General features: G+C 43.1%; 5 protein-coding genes across 5 annotated transcripts; 2 read left to right on the forward strand and 3 right to left on the reverse strand.

The window, feature by feature from the left end:
- Positions 1 to 62: 62 nt before the first annotated feature.
- Positions 63 to 1,697, reverse strand: EAF02_007081 (uncharacterized protein; the record flags this gene model as incomplete). The annotated part of the gene is made up of 1 exon (XM_038903129.1): positions 63 to 1,697. One exon carries the CDS (start codon positions 1,695 to 1,697, stop codon positions 63 to 65), a length of 1,635 nt encoding a protein of 544 aa, XP_038757450.1.
- Positions 1,698 to 3,118: 1,421 nt separating this feature from the next.
- EAF02_007082 (uncharacterized protein) lies at positions 3,119 to 4,382 on the reverse strand (the record flags this gene model as incomplete). The annotated part of the gene is made up of 2 exons (XM_038903130.1): positions 3,119 to 3,372; positions 3,452 to 4,382. 2 exons carry the CDS (start codon positions 4,380 to 4,382, stop codon positions 3,119 to 3,121), a joined length of 1,185 nt encoding a protein of 394 aa, XP_038757451.1.
- A 1,488-nt stretch (positions 4,383 to 5,870) lies between these two features.
- Positions 5,871 to 8,029, reverse strand: EAF02_007083 (uncharacterized protein; the record flags this gene model as incomplete). Its single annotated transcript, XM_038903131.1, has 2 exons — positions 5,871 to 7,715; positions 7,769 to 8,029. The coding sequence occupies 2 exons, from the start codon at positions 8,027 to 8,029 to the stop codon at positions 5,871 to 5,873; spliced, it is 2,106 nt and encodes a 701-aa protein (XP_038757452.1).
- Positions 8,030 to 10,174: 2,145 nt separating this feature from the next.
- On the forward strand, positions 10,175 to 12,444 carry EAF02_007084 (uncharacterized protein; the record flags this gene model as incomplete). The annotated part of the gene is made up of 4 exons (XM_038903132.1): positions 10,175 to 10,196; positions 10,252 to 10,719; positions 10,779 to 12,026; positions 12,086 to 12,444. The coding sequence occupies 4 exons, from the start codon at positions 10,175 to 10,177 to the stop codon at positions 12,442 to 12,444; spliced, it is 2,097 nt and encodes a 698-aa protein (XP_038757453.1).
- Positions 12,445 to 13,167: 723 nt separating this feature from the next.
- On the forward strand, positions 13,168 to 17,988 carry EAF02_007085 (uncharacterized protein). Its single transcript, XM_038903133.1, has 8 exons — positions 13,168 to 13,373; positions 13,437 to 13,457; positions 13,506 to 14,496; positions 14,987 to 15,187; positions 15,249 to 15,333; positions 15,387 to 15,492; positions 15,593 to 15,757; positions 15,812 to 17,988. Exons 3-8 carry the CDS (start codon positions 14,245 to 14,247, stop codon positions 17,667 to 17,669), a joined length of 2,667 nt encoding a protein of 888 aa, XP_038757454.1. The 5' UTR covers positions 13,168 to 13,373; positions 13,437 to 13,457; positions 13,506 to 14,244; the 3' UTR covers positions 17,670 to 17,988.
- Positions 17,989 to 18,415: the final 427 nt, after the last annotated feature.

Here is an 18,415-nt window from a genome sequence, read left to right on the forward strand (position 1 = left end):
GTCTAGCAACCTAGAAGTCTAAGAGTTCAACGTCCCTCCCCATCTCCATCTCCATCTTCACATCAACACCCACATCCTCTACTCCCCATCTCCATCTCCACATCCATATCCCCGCTCATCTCCTTCTCCATCTCCTCAAACAACCCATCAATCTCCTCGATCCCTACACTCGAAAAATCCCAACCTTTTTCTTCCGCTGTCAGAGGAGGATTCATGTACATTCCTTCCCAGGAGGTCTGGAAGGGGCTTGTGTTGATTTCTGTGTCTACGTTCATGTTTATATCCATATCCATGTGTGAATCCAGGTGCGAATCCGTATTCATGTACATATCATCGGATAAAAGAACCTCATCTCCAGCGACTTGATTTCCCAATCCCGAGGGTAGTTCCAGTTCCGCTTCTGAACCCGATAGCATCAGATTTCCCCGATATAGAGAAGCCGTGGTAGCATTGGCATTGGGTATCAACCCCATGATATTTGAAGTAGCTTCTAGCGTTGAATTCTCCAATCCCGGATCTAATGCCAGTGCCGGTCCTGGTTCGGTTTCTGAAACCCATGGCATCAGATCTCCTAGATATGGCGAACCCAGACCAGCAGTAAAGTCGGGTATCAACCCCATGATATTTGGAGTTGTGTCTAGCGTTGAACTATACATTGGAATAGATTGTGGAGTTGCATTCGCATTTGCATCAGCGTCTACAATCCCATCTCCATCTCCAGCGAGTGGATTTTCCAATCCCGAGGCTGGTACTGCTTCGACTTCTGACATCCATGGCATCGGATCCAGATCTCCTAGATGTGGAGAAGCCGGAGCAGCATTGATGTTGGGTATGAAAACCATATCTGGAGTTGCATCTAGCGTTAGACTACGCATTGGAATGGATTGTGGAGTTGTGTTCGCACCGTTATCTTCATTACGATCCACATCTTCGTCAACATCCACATCTCCAACTTCATCTCCATCAATATCATCATCAACATACACATCTCCATCTCCATCTTCATCAATATCATCATCCTCATCAACATACACATCTCCGTCTCCGTCAGTATCATCAACATCCTCATCAATATCTCCATCAGTATCATCATCATCATCCGAGTCTGAAATCTCAATAATCATTCTCCCCGCAGTAACCGGAGCCAAAGCCTCCGCATCCTTCTTCGAAGTCGCAATCTTGGAGCTTCTCTCTCCATTCAACCCTGAGTTCCGGGTTAACTTTGCATTTGGAATTGATTTTTTGTTCTCCGGGCTAGATCTGGGTTGTGCATTTCTTCCAGCCGAGCTTGTATTTGCCTTCTGCTTCAGAATCGGAGTTGGATTCGTTGTAGACTCAGTATCTTTCTTCGAATTCGTGGGGTTAGAACTTCTCTTCCTATTTCGCTTTGTAAGCCAGATCTTCTTACTTGGCTTTATATGCCAGATCACCAATGGTTTTGGATATGTTGGTTTTGGAATTGGTTTTTGGGTCTCCGGGGTAGATTTGGTAACCAAGCTTGCATTTGTCTTTGGCTTTGGGGTCGGAGTAGAATTCGACATGGACTCTGCATCGTTTCTCGAATTGCGGATCGCTGAGCTTGTAAATGCATTTGATTTCGAGTTTCGGGTTGTCTTCGCATTGGCATTGGAATTTGATCTTGTGGTGTCCAGGCTAGGTGTGGGTTTCGCAGTTCTTCCAACTGGGGTTGTCGTCATCTTTGACTTTTGCTCCGTCTTCAACTTCTGCTTCTGCTTCTGCTGTACACTCTGTGCAGACTTCGCCGCTGCTTTTGTCTTCGGCATTGTGAAGTAGGTATTTACTCTTCAACGAACTTTCTGATTTGTGGTTTGTGATTCGTCGTTTTTGGTTTACGATTTGTGATTTGTGATTTGTGATTCTGATATCCAGATGAATGTCGAGCAAATGGGAAGGTGAGTCGGCCAATGGAATCTAAAGAGTTTATATAGATGCATGATGGAGGAGGATATACATGTCTATCATACGGTGATAGTTCATACTGCTCTGTTTCTCACCGTATTCGTTCATCCACCTCGCCGTAAACATCAAAATCACATCACCGTACACAACCACACTCATACTCATACCCATACTCACAGCTAGCTCATAACCGTACTCTTCTCATAAATAATCGTATAACACATCCATTCCCTTTCCATTTCCAATTCAGCCATCCCCTCATCACCGTACAAATCCACATAACAGCCTCCTGCTACAGCACAACACGCAATCTCAGCCGTATCCTCGCAGCCCTCCGCGCAAACTCAAAACTTCCTCAGAAACCCAGCAACCGAGTAAAATAGCCGTATCGTATCTATACCCGTATCGAGAAATTGCATAAGCATGGATAGCCGTATTCATTCAGTATCGAGACTCACTACCTGTGCTCCGAAAAATGGACATTCCTTCTACACGTACCATCCTCGCTTCATTCTTGCACTTCATCTATACGGATTGCACGTTTGGGTCACACCCATACAGAGCTTCTCTCTCTCTCTCTCTCTTTTGCTTCTACATCACCCTTCACTGCACAATACGCCAAAAATTCAAATCCTTCAAGATTGATCACACTCGCCAGTTACGGGACGGAAACTTCTGGGCTATTGCGTTGATTTTTCTATTCTTACGCCCACCTCAGTTTGAAATGTAGGTTTTGGAAATGGGTGGTATAGTGGGTAACTCTTCTCACTTTCATAGCACAGACATTAAGCAGATCTTTGCATCAAGAAACGTATGGTACGAGACGCAAACGCCAGACAAATTTTCGGACTCCAAGATTTACAGCTCAATCTTTTAGTCAATTCACATATTTCAAAACCATACAAGGTGATTAATCTCAATTCAAATCAATAAAACTATACTATCTACCATCGGAAGAAACATCCCACTCATCTCATTCACACACAATCATATCTTCGGAAGCTGAGTCCTGACAACTAGAGCTCCCTATTTCACTAATATGTAGGATCAAGCTATCCTTATCCCTCTATCACCCACCAAATTGACCCAAGATGTCAACCACAATTATGAATCATAAACATCTCCACCAAAATTAGAAGCAATTTAAACCATAATATTCCTTCTCATATACTTCAGCCTAGCCCATCGATCAATCAAATCAGATTCTGGAGTAATATCCACCATAATTCCCATTTCCACTTCCGCTTCCTCCTGTTGGAGTTCCAGATCCACTGCTTCCTCCACTTCCACTTCCACTTCCACCATTTGGAAGTCCAACACTAATGGTAGCACCTGGTGCACTTGAGCTTGCAGCACCATTGGCACTAGATCCACTTGGCACAGAACCAGAACCAGTGGGAGCTGCAGGGAAATCACCACCTTGACAGATTGCTGTAAGAGAGGTTTGAAGACCTATCGTGATATATTAGTCCGTTTTCTCAATGGTAAATTCATGGCAATGAATGGGGAAAAAAGACGGGGTATAACTTACTGGTAACGATAGAAGTAGCAACAATTGTTGTTGTTCCAGTACTTTGACTCGTCTTCAACACTGTAGTTGGAATGGTAACCGTCGAGTAAATGACTTGCACATAATTTGTGGAAATTGTTTCAACGACTGGAACAGTAAAATGTGAGATGGTAGTTGTTATCTGAGGAACAGTAGAAGCAATCACAAGTGAATACGTCGACAAATCCTTAGCCGGACAACCACTCGATGCAGGATCAGAAGTAGCAATTGGTCCACCAGGCTGTGTTATAGAAATAGTAGCACCAGGAAGTGAAGCAGTGACTGCATCTGAAGTTCCAACACCAACTGAAATACCACCGGTTGGAATAGGTACTGAAACAGATATGCCAGGTCCACTTCCACTGCTTCCACTTGCACCACCACCATTATATCCCACACTCGATCCTGAGCCACCACCAACAGCTGGAAGAGTAGCAGAAATAATAGGAATAGTAGCAGAAGCCGATGCGCCGCCACCAATCGAAACACCTCCACCACCGATAGGGATTGTAGCAGAAACAACCGGACCTCCTCCACCCAGAGGCAAAGTAGCCGAAACCTGCGGGACAGGTGTAGGATAATTATGACTTGTCGGCAAAATTGGCACACTTGGAGCAGGCAAAGCTGGGATACTTGCAACTGGAGCAGTTCCTCCACCACCACCTAGTCCACCAAGACCACCAAGGAGACCACCTAAAAGACCACCTAGTCCAAGTGGATCACTACTACCAGTACTACCACCAGCAGCAGGAACTGATGGGACGGCTGGGGCAGGAAGAGAAGGAACAGAGACGGAGGGTGGAGAGTAGTAAGGTGAATGATTATCATTTGCTACGTCTGGGATAGGTGCAGGTGCAGGTGCTCCGTAGAGAGTGGGGAGGAGAGAGATTGTTAGAAGGAGCTTGTGGTGCATTGTTGCGGTTGAATATGTGTGAGATGGTTTGTTGATTATAAGTTTGAGAGGTGAGAGAGTGATCACTTGAGAAAGTAGATTGGAATGGATTGAGTTGAATTGAATTGAGAGTGTGTGATAGATTGAAATTCAAATGAATTGTAAACAGCGAATGGATTGTATTGCAAGGTATTGTACTTAAAGCAAAGCTCGTAGCAAAAGAAGTGAAAGCTCAATGTGTATGTGATGAAGAGAGAAACAAAATTCAAGTCCTCTAATCAGGGAATTCCGTACATTTATACCCTCTCCTCATTTCTTCAACTTTCCTTTTGCCATCCATCAAGGTACATATTGTTTAACCAGATCGTGCAACTTCCCCTCTCGTACCTTCCTTGACTGCACATCAAACCTACCTAGCAAAGATTCCTGCCACACACAACTGACTTCCATTTGGGCAAGATTCAACTAACCGCGCCGTTCCGAAAGTCAATTGACGGACGTCCTTTTCGATTTTCTCTATTCGATTCGATATTATACAATGCAGTTAGGAACTACCCTCATCGTCCTATACTATCCCTTCTTTAGTTTTCGGGATGACGAACTCCCATGACCATAATGTATCCCCATCTCTCAATTCTGGCTTCGATAAACGAGATCCTTATTACTAAACTGCTGTTACCCATTCACAAAACAATGCCCTAATGCTTCCTATTCGTCGATTCTATAGATCCCATACATCTTTACTATCGTTGTGCACTTTTCAACTATGAGTTACAACGGAAAATTCATTATCTGGTCCCTCCTATTCGTTCATATTAATCATCTCGTCCTTTCCCAATCTAAACTTACGCCCTGTTCAACCCCCTGAGACAAAGTTACAAACCAGTCTATTGGAAACAGAGATCATAATGTTCATCGATGTTCACCACATCCATCATCATATTTATCATAATACTACCCAATCCACTGGGAAAAGCAGACAATGAGCATGTTTTCAGTTCTACAAATCAAACACAGTCCCAGCAATTCTAGATGTCATGTTGTGCATATGTAACCCCTCGTGCAACTTTTCAGGAACGCCTCGAACCTTAAGACGCCATATCCGGTCCGAGTTGGTCTGCGTCCCAACACAAAAAGGATCTTTTCAGTACACTTGTACGCGATAAGGAGAAAATTCAGAATCATTAGTACATGATCGTAAGGAGAATAATAAATATATTGTCACACGAATATACCCAAGAAGAAATTTCATCGTCACTCAAAATTATATCAATTAAACACACAAAAGTACAGTAAATATTTTGTATTCTGCTATCTCTTTTCTTTTGTCTTAACGCGCAATGTTTATCACAAAGTACATTTTTAAGATTATACCTCATGTATCTATTAAGACCATGTGGAATGAAAAAAATGAGCATCAAAAGAGAAATAGGAATCAGGCTCAATGCATGACCGAAAAACCAACCATTAAACTCCACTATCCCGCAAAAACCAAGCCATTTTTTGAATTTAGTCAACCTCCTCCATAGCACTCTCAACTGGTGCATCCGAAGTTGCCTCGGTGGTAGCGGCAGCATCCTCGGTGGTCTCGGCATCTTCCTCAACGTTCAATCCGAGTGAGACAAGCTTGTGAATACGCTCGGCAAATCCAGCTGGCTCTTCGATGGTGAAACCGGAAACGAGAAGGGAAGTCTCAAACAAAAGTTGAGTGATTGACTTGACGGTACGGTCGTTCTCACCATCAGCCTCAACCTTCTTCTTCAACTCCTTAATGATAGGTGACTTTGGAGAGATTTCGAAAGTCTTCTTGGAGGACATGTATGATGACATAGAGGTATCACGGAGAGCTTGAGCCTTCATGATACGCTCCATGTTAGCGGACCAACCGAATTGACCGGTACGGATAGCACAAGGAGCGTTGACAAGCTTGTGGCTGACAACAACCTTCTCAACGTTTTCACCAAGGACGTTCTTGAGAGCCTTGGCAAGACCCTCGAATTCTTTCTCCTCTTCCTCACGAGTCTTCTTCTCCTCATCAGTCTCCTCAAGGTCGAAGTCCTTGGTGATATCAACAAGCTTCTTGCCCTCGAACTCCTTGAGTTGAGTCATGGCGTACTCATCAATGGGGTCAACCAAGAAGAGAACCTCAAAGTTCTTTGCCTTGAGGGAGTCAAGGAATGGTGACTTTTGAACAGCCTTGAGAGACTCTCCAGTGATGTAGTAGAGGTTCTTTTGGTGCTCTGGCATACGGGTAACGTAGTCAGAGAGGGAGGTAATGTCATCACCAGACTTGGTGGAGCTGAATCTGAGGAGCTTGGCAAGAGCAGCTCTGTTTTGGGAGTCCTCGTGGATACCGAGCTTGATGTTCTTGGCGAAAGCAGCATAGAACTTGTCGAATTGCTCCTTGTCCTCAGAGATCTCTTGGAAGAGCTCAAGAACCTTCTTGACGATGTTCTTCTTGATGACCTTCATGATCTTGTTTTGTTGAAGGGTTTCACGGGACAAGTTAAGTGGGAGATCCTCAGAGTCGACAACACCCTTGACAAAGCTCAACCACTCAGGAATGAGGTCAGTGGCATCATCAGTGATGAAAACACGACGAACGTAAAGCTTGATGTTGTTCTTGGTCTTCTTGGTCTCGAAAAGATCGAATGGAGCACGCTTTGGAACGAAGAGGATGGCACGGAATTCGAGTTGACCTTCAACGGAGAAGTGCTTGACAGCCAAGTGATCTTCCCAGTCGTTGGAGAGGGACTTGTAGAATGAACCGTATTCCTCAGCGGTGATGTCGGATGGGTTTCTGGTCCAGATTGGCTTTTGCTTGTTGAGCTCCTCCTCCTCAATCTTGGTCTCCTTGACCTTCTTGGTCTTTGGCTTCTTGGCCTCTTCCTCATCATCGACCTCCTCAATCTTGGCCTTCTTCTCATCATCCTCCTCCTTGGTCTCCTCAGCCTCCTCATCTGGAACTTCGGTCTCAGTCTCCTTGGAGACGTGAAGGTAGATTGGGTATGAGATAAACTCGGAGTGCTTCTTGATGACCTCCTTGATCTTGGACTCGTTCAAGTAATCCATTTGCTCATCCTTCAAGTGAAGAATGATCTTGGTACCACGGCCGAGTTGCTCACCCTCAGAGTCTTGAGTGAGAGTAAAAGTTCCTCCAGCACTGGATTCCCAAATGTATTGTTCATCATCGTTGTTTTTCGAGACGACAGTAACTCTGTCGGCGACGAGGTATGCAGAGTAGAAACCAACACCGAATTGACCAATCATAGAGATATCAGCACCTGCGGTGAGAGCCTCCATAAATTGCTTAGTACCAGATCGTGCAATCGTACCGAGGTTGTTGACGAGATCCTGAATTATTGGTTAGCAAATGATTTGGGGTCTTCGTCTACGAATGTACTTACAGCCTTGGTCATACCAATACCGGTATCACGAATGGTAAGAGTCTTGTTCTCCTTGTCTGGGATGATGTCGATGCGGAGATCCTTACCGCTGTCGAGCTTGCTGGAATCTGAGAGAGCCTCATAACGGATCTTGTCAAGAGCATCGGAACAGTTGGAAACAAGTTCTCTTAAGAAAATCTCCTTGTTTGAGTAAACTGTGTTGATGATGAGAGAGAGCAACTGAGAGATCTCAGCTTGGAACTCGAAAGTTTCGCCAGCCATATTTGTGATTGTGTATGTGAAAACGGAGAAACTGTAGGAAGAGAGTAGATTAGTATGAATTTCTTGATGAAGATGAAGTTGTACAAGCTTATTGAGCTTCTTGTGAATCTTTTGTAGAGTACAAGTAATCGTCCGAAGCTCTCTGGGGTTTCTTTCTCTTTCGAGGCTGAGCTATCCAAAGAGTTTCTTGATGGTAGATCGAGGGGTTACTTCGACACAGGAAGGTTATTGAGAGTAACTTACAGTTGATGGTATTCGTTAAGTCGTTAAGTGTATCGTATTGTAGAGTCTAATAGACAGAAAGTAGAAAGGAAGGGTATCTTTGAATGGTTTGAAGAAAAAAAGAGAAATGACTTTTCGTTGAAGGGTATTGGGGATTTTATGGAAAGGCTCGCTGTAGAAAATGGTAGAATTGTAAGGAACTTTCTAGTCGCTTAACCTTTTTTAGACTACCTAACAACGCGCCACTTCTAAATCAACCAATCAATGAAGGAGAAAACATGACAAGGCAATACAAACGATGTGATGTATATGGAACTTTTTAGAATTATATAGCTAGGTAGCTGTTAGTTCTTTTTCAATTGAATGCAAACAGTCAATACATAATCAAAATGTCTCTCTCCTTACTAGTTAGGTATGGATGTATTAGTAATCTTACTAACATCCTCTGAAGAGAGATAAAATTCACATGACTTCACATTTCCCTATTGTTTTTATCAATCAAACACTCAAATTCTATGGATTTCTTCTTTCCCCTCTAGAATCTCATTTTGGTTTATCGGAGTGGCTCATCTTATCAGCGGGGAAAAACTTGGACCGATATCTGTACTGTGCTTCACAATTGAGGCTGGTGAATGAGGCTCGTATTGGTAATATCACGTGCCTCGGAAGCTTCTAGTAAGTTTGAGGGAGTCCTTGAAGTCCTTGAAGGTTCCTTTGATTTCGATTTCCATTATAATTCATAACTATCATATCGTTGTTGCATTGAATTCTTGATTCGAGATGCTTCTATTTGGCTTTAAACTGGTCAATGCAGTGTCGGTGATGAAAACGTTTGTCTTTTTGGCCCCTCCCTAAGACCTCTAGGCCATGAATAGGCTTGACAGCCACTGAAGAGAATCCAGACTGCCAGCCCTATTGAAAGCAAGCTAAGTCTTGGCAGCTCAGGTGCTTCTTTTCGTATTAGTAGATCACATCACACGCATTTACAATCTAATGGTGCATGGTTGGAGATGAAGATCTAAGGGGCGAGAGGTGACTATTTCACTATTCTCTCTCATAAGCTGACGTCTAGATTTTACATACACTAGCAGCATGGTCCGGCTTGTTGATTCTTCGGTTCCACAACAGAATATGCCATGGTCTACAGTTGCTAATTGTTCGTTGCTGAAAACACGACTTACAATCAAATTCATAAGATGATGATATTAGATTGGTTGTTTGCTTACCTGGACTCTTTCGTTGACTTGTTCATTGACAATCTCTACTCAACTGTCTACTTCTGAACTCTCAAGGTTGCCATGTGGCAGTGTATGTATCAATATCAATGTGTATTTTTCCCATGAGATCACGCAATCAATACTGTGGAAATATATTAAAACTACTTGTGAAGATAGGTTAACCTCTTTCTGTCAATAGATTTCATCCTAAGGTATGGAGTGCCCAGTTAGTTGCCGGCTACCCAACCAAAATGTAGATCTACCGATTTGTTCATTTCTGTGATGAATTCCAGAAAATGTCTGAAGGTTAGGTAGTTTAATATCAAGCTGCATAAGCGCTAGCCAGCTGGTGAAGTCCATTGGGTATGCCGACTTATCATGATGCAGGTCGGGCAAGCGGGGGTCGAATGGTCAGCAGAAGAGAGAATGATTTTCCTCTTTCCGATGAAACACACTACCTTCGTCGTCGTCACCATTATCAAAGCAGTAGAGTTCCTGAATATGTCAAATTCATATTAACAATCTCCGGATATTACCATTATCTCTCGATCATTTCTTTGACATATACAAACCGTTACAAGCTTTACACTGCGTCGTTTTATACATCATATCTATTCCTCAACGCCCGCGAATAGGATAAGCAAATCGATATCCCACGCAACGGCTGCAAGTTTCTGATATTTTCCAATCCAAAAGGTATAAGTTCATGTGTGAATATTCTGTAGTTAGTATGTATTCATGATCAAGGTAGGTAGCCAAAGATCTAATGCTAACTGATCCAAGCTAGTGAATCTTACCAGATAAAAAAATTCAATATCTTTGTCGAGACGGTCAACAGTATTCCTCAACCTCATCATAGAGGCAATATGGTCTGCTATGTATGCGATGACATGAGGATATTCCAGGAAAATGGTGATTACGACACACGTAGCAGCATCCTTAATCAAAAATACCGAGGCAAAGAATACTGGATAGAAGGTTCGATATTTGACAAATCTCACAGACTTAACGTTACTCGGACACGGTGGATAAAATCTGTTCTTGAAGCTGCTCGTGAAGGTTGTTGTCTTTGTACACTTGTGGTTCAAGCTGTAGCTGCATTGGGCAAAGGCCACTTCGAAGATTCGCCCCTCAGCGTATGCTTAAAGGTGAAAGACATTGGTGGTATCCAGAGGTATTCAATAGGACAGAGCCAGTGGGAAAGACCGTCTGTTATTGAATTATACAGGAATGCGTATGAGCCTACATCCTGTACGTTGAGGTCAAGAACAAGGATTAATTCTCCTTACGCTGACTTGCATGAATTGCAGCTGACTGTCACTTTTCTCGTACTACAGGTGGCCTTTCATTACCATTCATCACCGCTGCGCAAGAAGTTTCGAACTCCTTGCCTGAATCCTTACAAACAGCGAAAAGCTGGATTGCAAACTGTGAAACACATCGAAAATGCAATTTGGATGATATTGGCGGCCTAAAAATGCCAACACGTGTCATCGATGTTGAAACCTCAAATGTTTCAGTCAAATTGATTGAAACAAAGAAGTCAAGCGGAAGTTTTGCTGCCCTCAGCTACTGTTGGGGAGATTCAACAATTCTTGAAGACATCAAACTTACTCATTCTAAATTGTCAGTCTACAAGAAAAGAATCCCCATGGATTCCTTGCCAAAGACTTTGTTCGATGCTGTTATGATTACCAGAGAGCTGGGGATACCTTATCTATGGATCGACTCTTTGTGCATAATGCAAGACTCACTGAAAGATTGGCAAATTGAGAGTTCTCGTATGAGCGATGTATATATGTCGGCATTCTTAGTTTTAGCCGCCACGGAAGCAAGAGATCCTAACGGGGGTTTCTTTCTTGAAAATCGGACCAAGAGCCTACAATTGCCATATCTTGACGCAGATAACCGCCAACACTTTCTCTATGCACGTAGAATCCAAAACCAATTTTCTGTTCATGATGCAAATGGGCGGCTTGAATCACATGGACTGCATAATAGTGAGCTAAGGAGACGTGGGTGGGTGTTGCAAGAGCAAGTACTTGCGAGACGTACTCTGTCCTTCGCAAAGGATGAGATGCTATGGGATTGCAGGGAGTGCAGCACTTGTGAATGTCGGACAGGATTCTCAAACTTCGAATCAGAAACAAGTTTCCTTAACATATATTTTGATTTCAAGCTTCAGTCCTCGCCGATTATGGAAGCTTACAAAAATATATATTCTAATTGGTACACTATGGTCGAGGATTATAGTCACCGTTCCCTCACATATCAGACTGATAAGCTACCTGCCATATCTGGGATAGCAAAACTCTTGCATGACATGACTCAAGACGATTATTACGCCGGGTTATGGAGAAGTCAACTTCCAGACGCACTCCTCTGGACTGCAGAAAAATTCAGCGAAGATGATACAGAAAGCGAGAAGCGCCTGCCTTCTTGGAGCTGGGCTTCTATACGCAGTGGCGGTATAACATACGATCATAAAGATAAAGAATTTAAGGCTGGCCTTGAACTCGTCTCTGTGGGTACTCAAATTTCCGGCAGCAACGCTTTTGGTGGGTTATTGGAGGTAAGCTTGAGGTTAAAGCAGTTCTTATACCGATAAACGCGATAGGCTACGAGCCATATTCGATATCAGCTTACGACGCCACTGAGCCAAAGGAGAAGAAATGGACTTTGTGGAGACTTAAGATCAGAGTGAATCTAGATCCATATTATTATGATCCAAAGAAGCCCACCGAATCTGCAATTGAAGTCAAGAAGTACAAATCGCTCTTCCTCATGTTTGTTGGGAGCCTAAAATCCGAAGAGTATGCTGAGAATCCAAGTTTCTTGGCCTTAAGATATCTTCAGGAAGACGAAAGAGGGTGTTCAATATTTATGAGAGCAGGTATAGCTCTCGTTGATGATTCGTCGATGGAACTTCTCGATCGGGTTCGAGCTGGTACCAAAGAATCGATCGTTCTGATTTAGACTAGGAATACAGCAGCCTGTCGTGGGAGCGGACTTTGTGAAAGAAATTGCCTTCTCGCCGCCGGCCTTTGATTCGGAAGGTGTCCGTATTTTGATAAAATCCAAGTACATATGCAATTCACTTCATGGTCATACATTTCACTTTACATATCACTCTCATTTAGTAGGTAGGTACTCATGACTTCTACACCATTACTTTAACAGAAATATCCTGTCTAATTGTTATTGTAAGATTTGTAGCAAAACTGCAACGCAGTGAATGGGTTAATATTGTTCAAATTGAAATTAGAATTCCAAAATGATTGTTGTATCAAGCTGCACAATTTGTATCATATCACGTCATAGAGAAATGCCTATGCCGCACGTCTTTTCGAGATTGAGTACTAAAATATTCCTATTAAACACAGATGATATTGAACATGTGAATTTGATTGTTCAAAATTATTACAATTGAATACCAGTATGTCAGTCATCCAAAGTGGTGAGGTTGGTGAGGTTGGTGAGAAGTGACACCCAAAGGTCATGAGAAAGTCTAAAACAAAAAGTCTCTTTGGGGTTAATTGGTGAGCACCGGACTTGAGCGCTGCCACTCAATTATTTAGCCAAAATTGGAACCGAACCTGTCACGTGATATCAAGCAACACCCCGCCCCTCATGTAAGTTTGCTCTCTGCGTGTAACAAATCGGTTCTGTGGTGAAGCGATATCTATATTGGAATATGTAGACTCGCAAAAAATTGATGGGAGGCGATGAAACTGCATGGAATACACAAAATGGAGCAAAAGTACGAACCCGGTTCATCCAAACAACGGTCCTGCTACATCCCGTGTTTCATAGACGCACCCCTTTGAAGACCCCATGAAACATCCAACAATTATTAACCAACAAAGCCGCGAGCAAAATTTTTGATTGAAACAAACCAAGAAATGGTGCGCATATATTGGGCTGCAAAATAGTGCTCTATGGCAGGGAGGGGCTGATAATGATTATAGGGTTTATCGTTCCTCTTAGCTGTAGGTAGCCTTTGGGCGTAGAAAACAATTCACGAATTGATTAATCAGGGCAGGCATAACAATACACGGCACCTATGTTGAAACTGCTGTCGATGGGATGAAATTATATTACATGTCCATTTTGGATCGTGTTTGTACGACTTCGGAAGGTCGAAAAGGGATTTGGCTTGGAGTATTGAAATTTTTATATTAAAAAGAAGGGGAAGGATCGACGACGCGTTTATGCGATGAGATCCGTCCGTTCTTCTTCCCCATATATTTTGAAAAAGTTCCCGCATTTGAAAGCTTGATCGCGTTTCGAAGATTCTCTTTGGTAGGATAAAAAAGTAGCTTGGGAAATTAAGAGCCGCCACAACAAATGTCCGAAGTACCAATCAAGATCCAGCAACCGCGTATCGTGAAGAAACACCAAGTTTCAACTCTTCTCTGTTCTCGCTCAATCTTTGACCCTCCACATTCTCGGCACTGTTACTAGATGAGACTGTCAAGGGACTACCCAAGTATCCTGATCTATATTCAGTGTACACACTCTCTGTCGTCGACTCATCACGGGAGCATCAGTGAACCCCTGTCGCACTAGCAAACACACCAGGGTAGAACAACCTAAATTATCTCAACAACATCGAATCAAATCCTCCCCAGTGACGGGTTGCGGCTGTACCTTTCCAATACAAGCGGCGATATAGAGTATTTTGAAGCACTTGCCACTTAATAACCATATTAAGTTCCCGGGAGAGTGAAGCACTGATATACCCTTAATTGGATTCGGAAGCTTTCCTCCCCAGTCATGAGCCATCCTTCGAACAGTCCGCTTAGACAATATGGAGAGCATACCAAGGAAGCCACTCTTTGTGCTCAAGATGGTTTGTTTGAGATATGGGATGGGAGACCAGATGAAATGAAGAAGGTCGATCTTAAAGATATAAAGATCACGGGCCGCCGCCAACATGTTAATTATCATCATTTTACACCTTTTGGCAGGCCACACATTCATTTCTTCGAACCTTCTTTCTTTTCTCGACGACATAATTCCAAACTTGTGAGTTCATCTCCTTGGCATCGAATGCTAATTTCCATTCCTCTTGTTGTTTGAAGGTTTTGATTGTTTGATCATTTGGTTGTTTGATGATATGTTTGTCATGAGGTCGAGTCGTATGATTTGAATAGCTTCAGAATTTCGATTCACCCCCTCAAGGCAATCACAATTCATCCCGCTTAATCCTATTGTTCCTTTCCCGGCCACGACCACAATAATATAAAATCAGCCACCAATCCTAATCATATCACCCTCATTATCAACATTGTCTTTCAATCTTATCTTCTATATGAGATTGGGATTGGAAATCTATTATTACAACAGAGCTACTTTTACGAGTGAATGCTGGTATCAAGTCGAACCATCGTTCTTTCCCATAAAAGTGACAAGAAACAAACGAGAGACAGGATTTTATCCTTCATCTTCTACAACTGCCTCACCACCACTACACAACACCAACATAAATACTGATTGAACTTTTTACCCCTGGCAGAAACTACATTCTTTTACAGATACCACATCGACGTCGACATCCTGCAGCAGCTGGTACTACTTCACGATGGCTTCCTTCTCAATCATTTCCATTTTATTGGCTCTACGCTTCTTCTTCATCGTTTCCGGTGCTCCTACTCCTGTGCCAACTGATGCAGTGGCTACTACCGCATCAGCTTCCAGCAGTTATTGGCTTGCTTCAGTAAGTTTATTCATTCTTCCTCACCTCTCTCACTATTGGGGATCACCTCTAACTTTACCAGATTCAACGACAAGGTATTGCGCCATTTGGCGATGCTTCATATCAAGTCTTCCGAAATGTCAAGGACTTTGGTGCTGTTGGTGATGGTAAGTCAATCACTTCTCTTCTCAAATGGTGCCATACTAACACTCACATCAAGGTGTAACTGATGACACCGCTGCCATCAACTCTGCCATCTCCTCTGGTAACCGTTGTGGTAAAGGCTGTGACTCTACTACTGTTACCCCTGCTCTCGTTTACTTCCCGTAAGTCAATATACCTTGTCTAACATTACCCAGTTCAACTGGACCCTTCATTCCCTTTGTATGCCTGAGTCTTCTCGTACATTACTAACTTCACTTATAGACCTGGAACATATGCTATCTCAGCTCCTATTAAACAACAATATTTCACTCAACTTGTTGGTGATGCTGTTACTCTCCCAACAATTAAAGGTCTTGCCAACTTTGCTGGCATGGCTTTACTCGACGCAGACCCATATGATCCTGAATTTAACTGGTTCACCAATCAGTGAGTTTTAATGATGCATTTATTCTCTCAGTGTGGTCACTAATAAACTTTCAGGAACAACTTCTACCGTCAAATCAGAAACTTTGTCATCGACTTGACTGCCATGCCTGCCTCAACTGGTAGTGGTATTCATTGGCAAGTTGCTCAAGCTACATCATTACAAAACATTGTTTTCAACATGAGAACTGATGGTGGAGAAGGTAACAACCAACAAGGAATCTTCATGGATAATGGCAGTGGTGGTTTCATGGCCGACTTGACATTCAACGGTGGCAAGTATGGTGCTTTCTTGGGTAGCCAACAGTTTACTTCTCGAAACTTGACCTTTAATAACTGCCAAACGGCCATCTACCTAAACTGGGCCTGGCTCTGGACCTTCAAGGACATCAACATCAACAACTGTGGTGTGGGTCTCGATATGTCAGCTGGCGGTGCCAGTTCGCGGGCAGTAGGATCGGCCACATTGATGGACAGTACCATTGTAAACACGCCAATCGGTATTTCTACCGTTTACGATGTCACCGAAACCGGAACTAACGGAACTCTCGTTATTGATAACGTCGACTTCTCTTCCAATGTTCCAGTTGCCGTGTATGATGCCACTTCCAAGTCAACCGTCCTTGCCGGAAACGCCAAAGTCGCATCATGGGCTCAAGGAAAGGTCTACACTGGAGTTAATGCTGGTGCAGCTAGCCAAGGTGTTCAAGATGCTGTCACCAAGCCTGCAGTCCTCTTGGATTCTACTGGCAAGTTATTTGGACGCACCAAGCCACAATATGAGACTTTACCAGCCTCTTCATTTTTGAGTGTCAAGTCTAATGGAGCTAAGGGTGATGGAACTACCGATGATACTGCTGCCATTCAAGCAATCTTCGACAAGGCTACCACTGATCAAGTCGTTTACTTCGATCACGGTGCTTATGTTGTCACTGACACCATCAAGGTTCCAAAAAACATCAAGATCACTGGTGAGATCTGGCCTATGATCATGGCAAAGGGATTCAACGATCAAGCCAATCCAAAGGCCGTCTTCCAAGTTGGACAAGTTGGTGACACTGGCTCTGTGGAGATCTCCGATATTGTTTTCCAAACTATGGGTCCAGCTGCGGGCGCTATCCTTATCGAATGGAATCTCAAGGAGGCTTCTCAAGGCTCAGCAGGAATGTGGGATGTTCATACAAGAATTGGTGGTAGTGCTGGTACTCAACTTCAATCCAACACTTGCGCCAAGAATCCAAACGCAACTCACAGCAGCAACCCAGAATGTATTGGAGCCTTTATGCTTCTCCACGTTACTGAAAAGGCTTCAATCTACCTTGAGAACAACTGGTTTTGGGTTGCCGATCATGAACTTGATCTTACCGATCACACCCAAATTGATCTTTACAACGGCAGAGGAATCTTGATTGCTTCTGAAGAAGGACCTACCTGGATGTATGGTACCGCCAGTGAACATAATGTTCTTTACAACTATCAATTGGCCAACGCCTCCAATGTCTTTATGGGAGCCATCCAAACTGAAACTCCTTACTACCAATCCAATCCAGATTCTACAACACCTTTCACCACCAACTCAGTTTATGGTGATCCTTCTTTCACTGGTGGATCACTTGCCGATAAAGCATGGGGTGTTCGCATCGTTAACTCTGAGGATGTCTTTATCACTGGTGCTGGTCTCTATTCATTCTTTGATAACTACAGCCAAGATTGTTTGATGACTTCTAACTGTCAAAGCAACATGCTTTCAATTGAGGGTTCAGGCAATATTCACATCACTGGATTGTCAACCGTCGGTGTTGAAAACATGGTTACAATTGACGGACAGAGTGGCGCAGTGTTTAAAGACAACCGTAACACTTTTGCTGCTACTATTGCAATGTTCAAGGGAGCTGGTACAGGTGTTAAGTGCTAGGTTGGTCTATTTTAGATGGATATGATACGGCTTAATGAGATTACGATACATGATTACGATACCCCGCGGATCCTTCATACTTCTCCTTTTGTCATCTTTTTAATGTTCTTCTTGTGCATAGCCTTATTAGGTGGTGTACATTATTCCATAGGGCTTAGAATGCGGGCGTTTGTTTTTGTTTTTGTCTTTGGTTTTGCGGAGGAATGGAGAGATGTGGGATACATATGGGGTATATGCTGTGCATATATGGGATGAGTACACTGGAATTGCATGATTTTAGATAGCTACATAACTGAATTTGAAATACTTTGAATTTGCACTTTGGTTGCTTCTTCTGAATGTGAGGCGTGTGGGTGTGATTGCGACGAAAGTGAAAGTTTGTGTCTCTGCGTAGAATTTGAATCATCGGTAAAGTGACACCACACCTCTGGTGTTTTCCTTGTTCTGAGATCAGGCTATTAGAGATGGTGAATTCAATTTTCTTTGTTTTCTTTTCTTTTCTTTTCTTTCCCTCAACTTAATTTGTGGCAAGAAGGGGGAGGAAGATAAAAAAAACTCGGCTGGATACTGGAGAAGGGAAACATATTCTAGATGGAGTGTGCTGGTGCGGTAGGTTAAACATGGTAGATGATTGTATGCTCAGGGACTAGGAGTGCTGTTGGGCTTGGGGTAGGGGTAGGGGATTGGAAGGATAGGGGTATGTGTTTGAAAGTTGATAGTAAATAGAAAGAGGGACTACGAGAGGG

This window comes from Botrytis sinoallii, assembly GCF_014898435.1.
Source record: "Botrytis sinoallii strain Bc 23 chromosome Unknown BSIN_011, whole genome shotgun sequence".
In the NCBI taxonomy this organism is placed as follows: domain Eukaryota; kingdom Fungi; phylum Ascomycota; class Leotiomycetes; order Helotiales; family Sclerotiniaceae; genus Botrytis; species Botrytis sinoallii.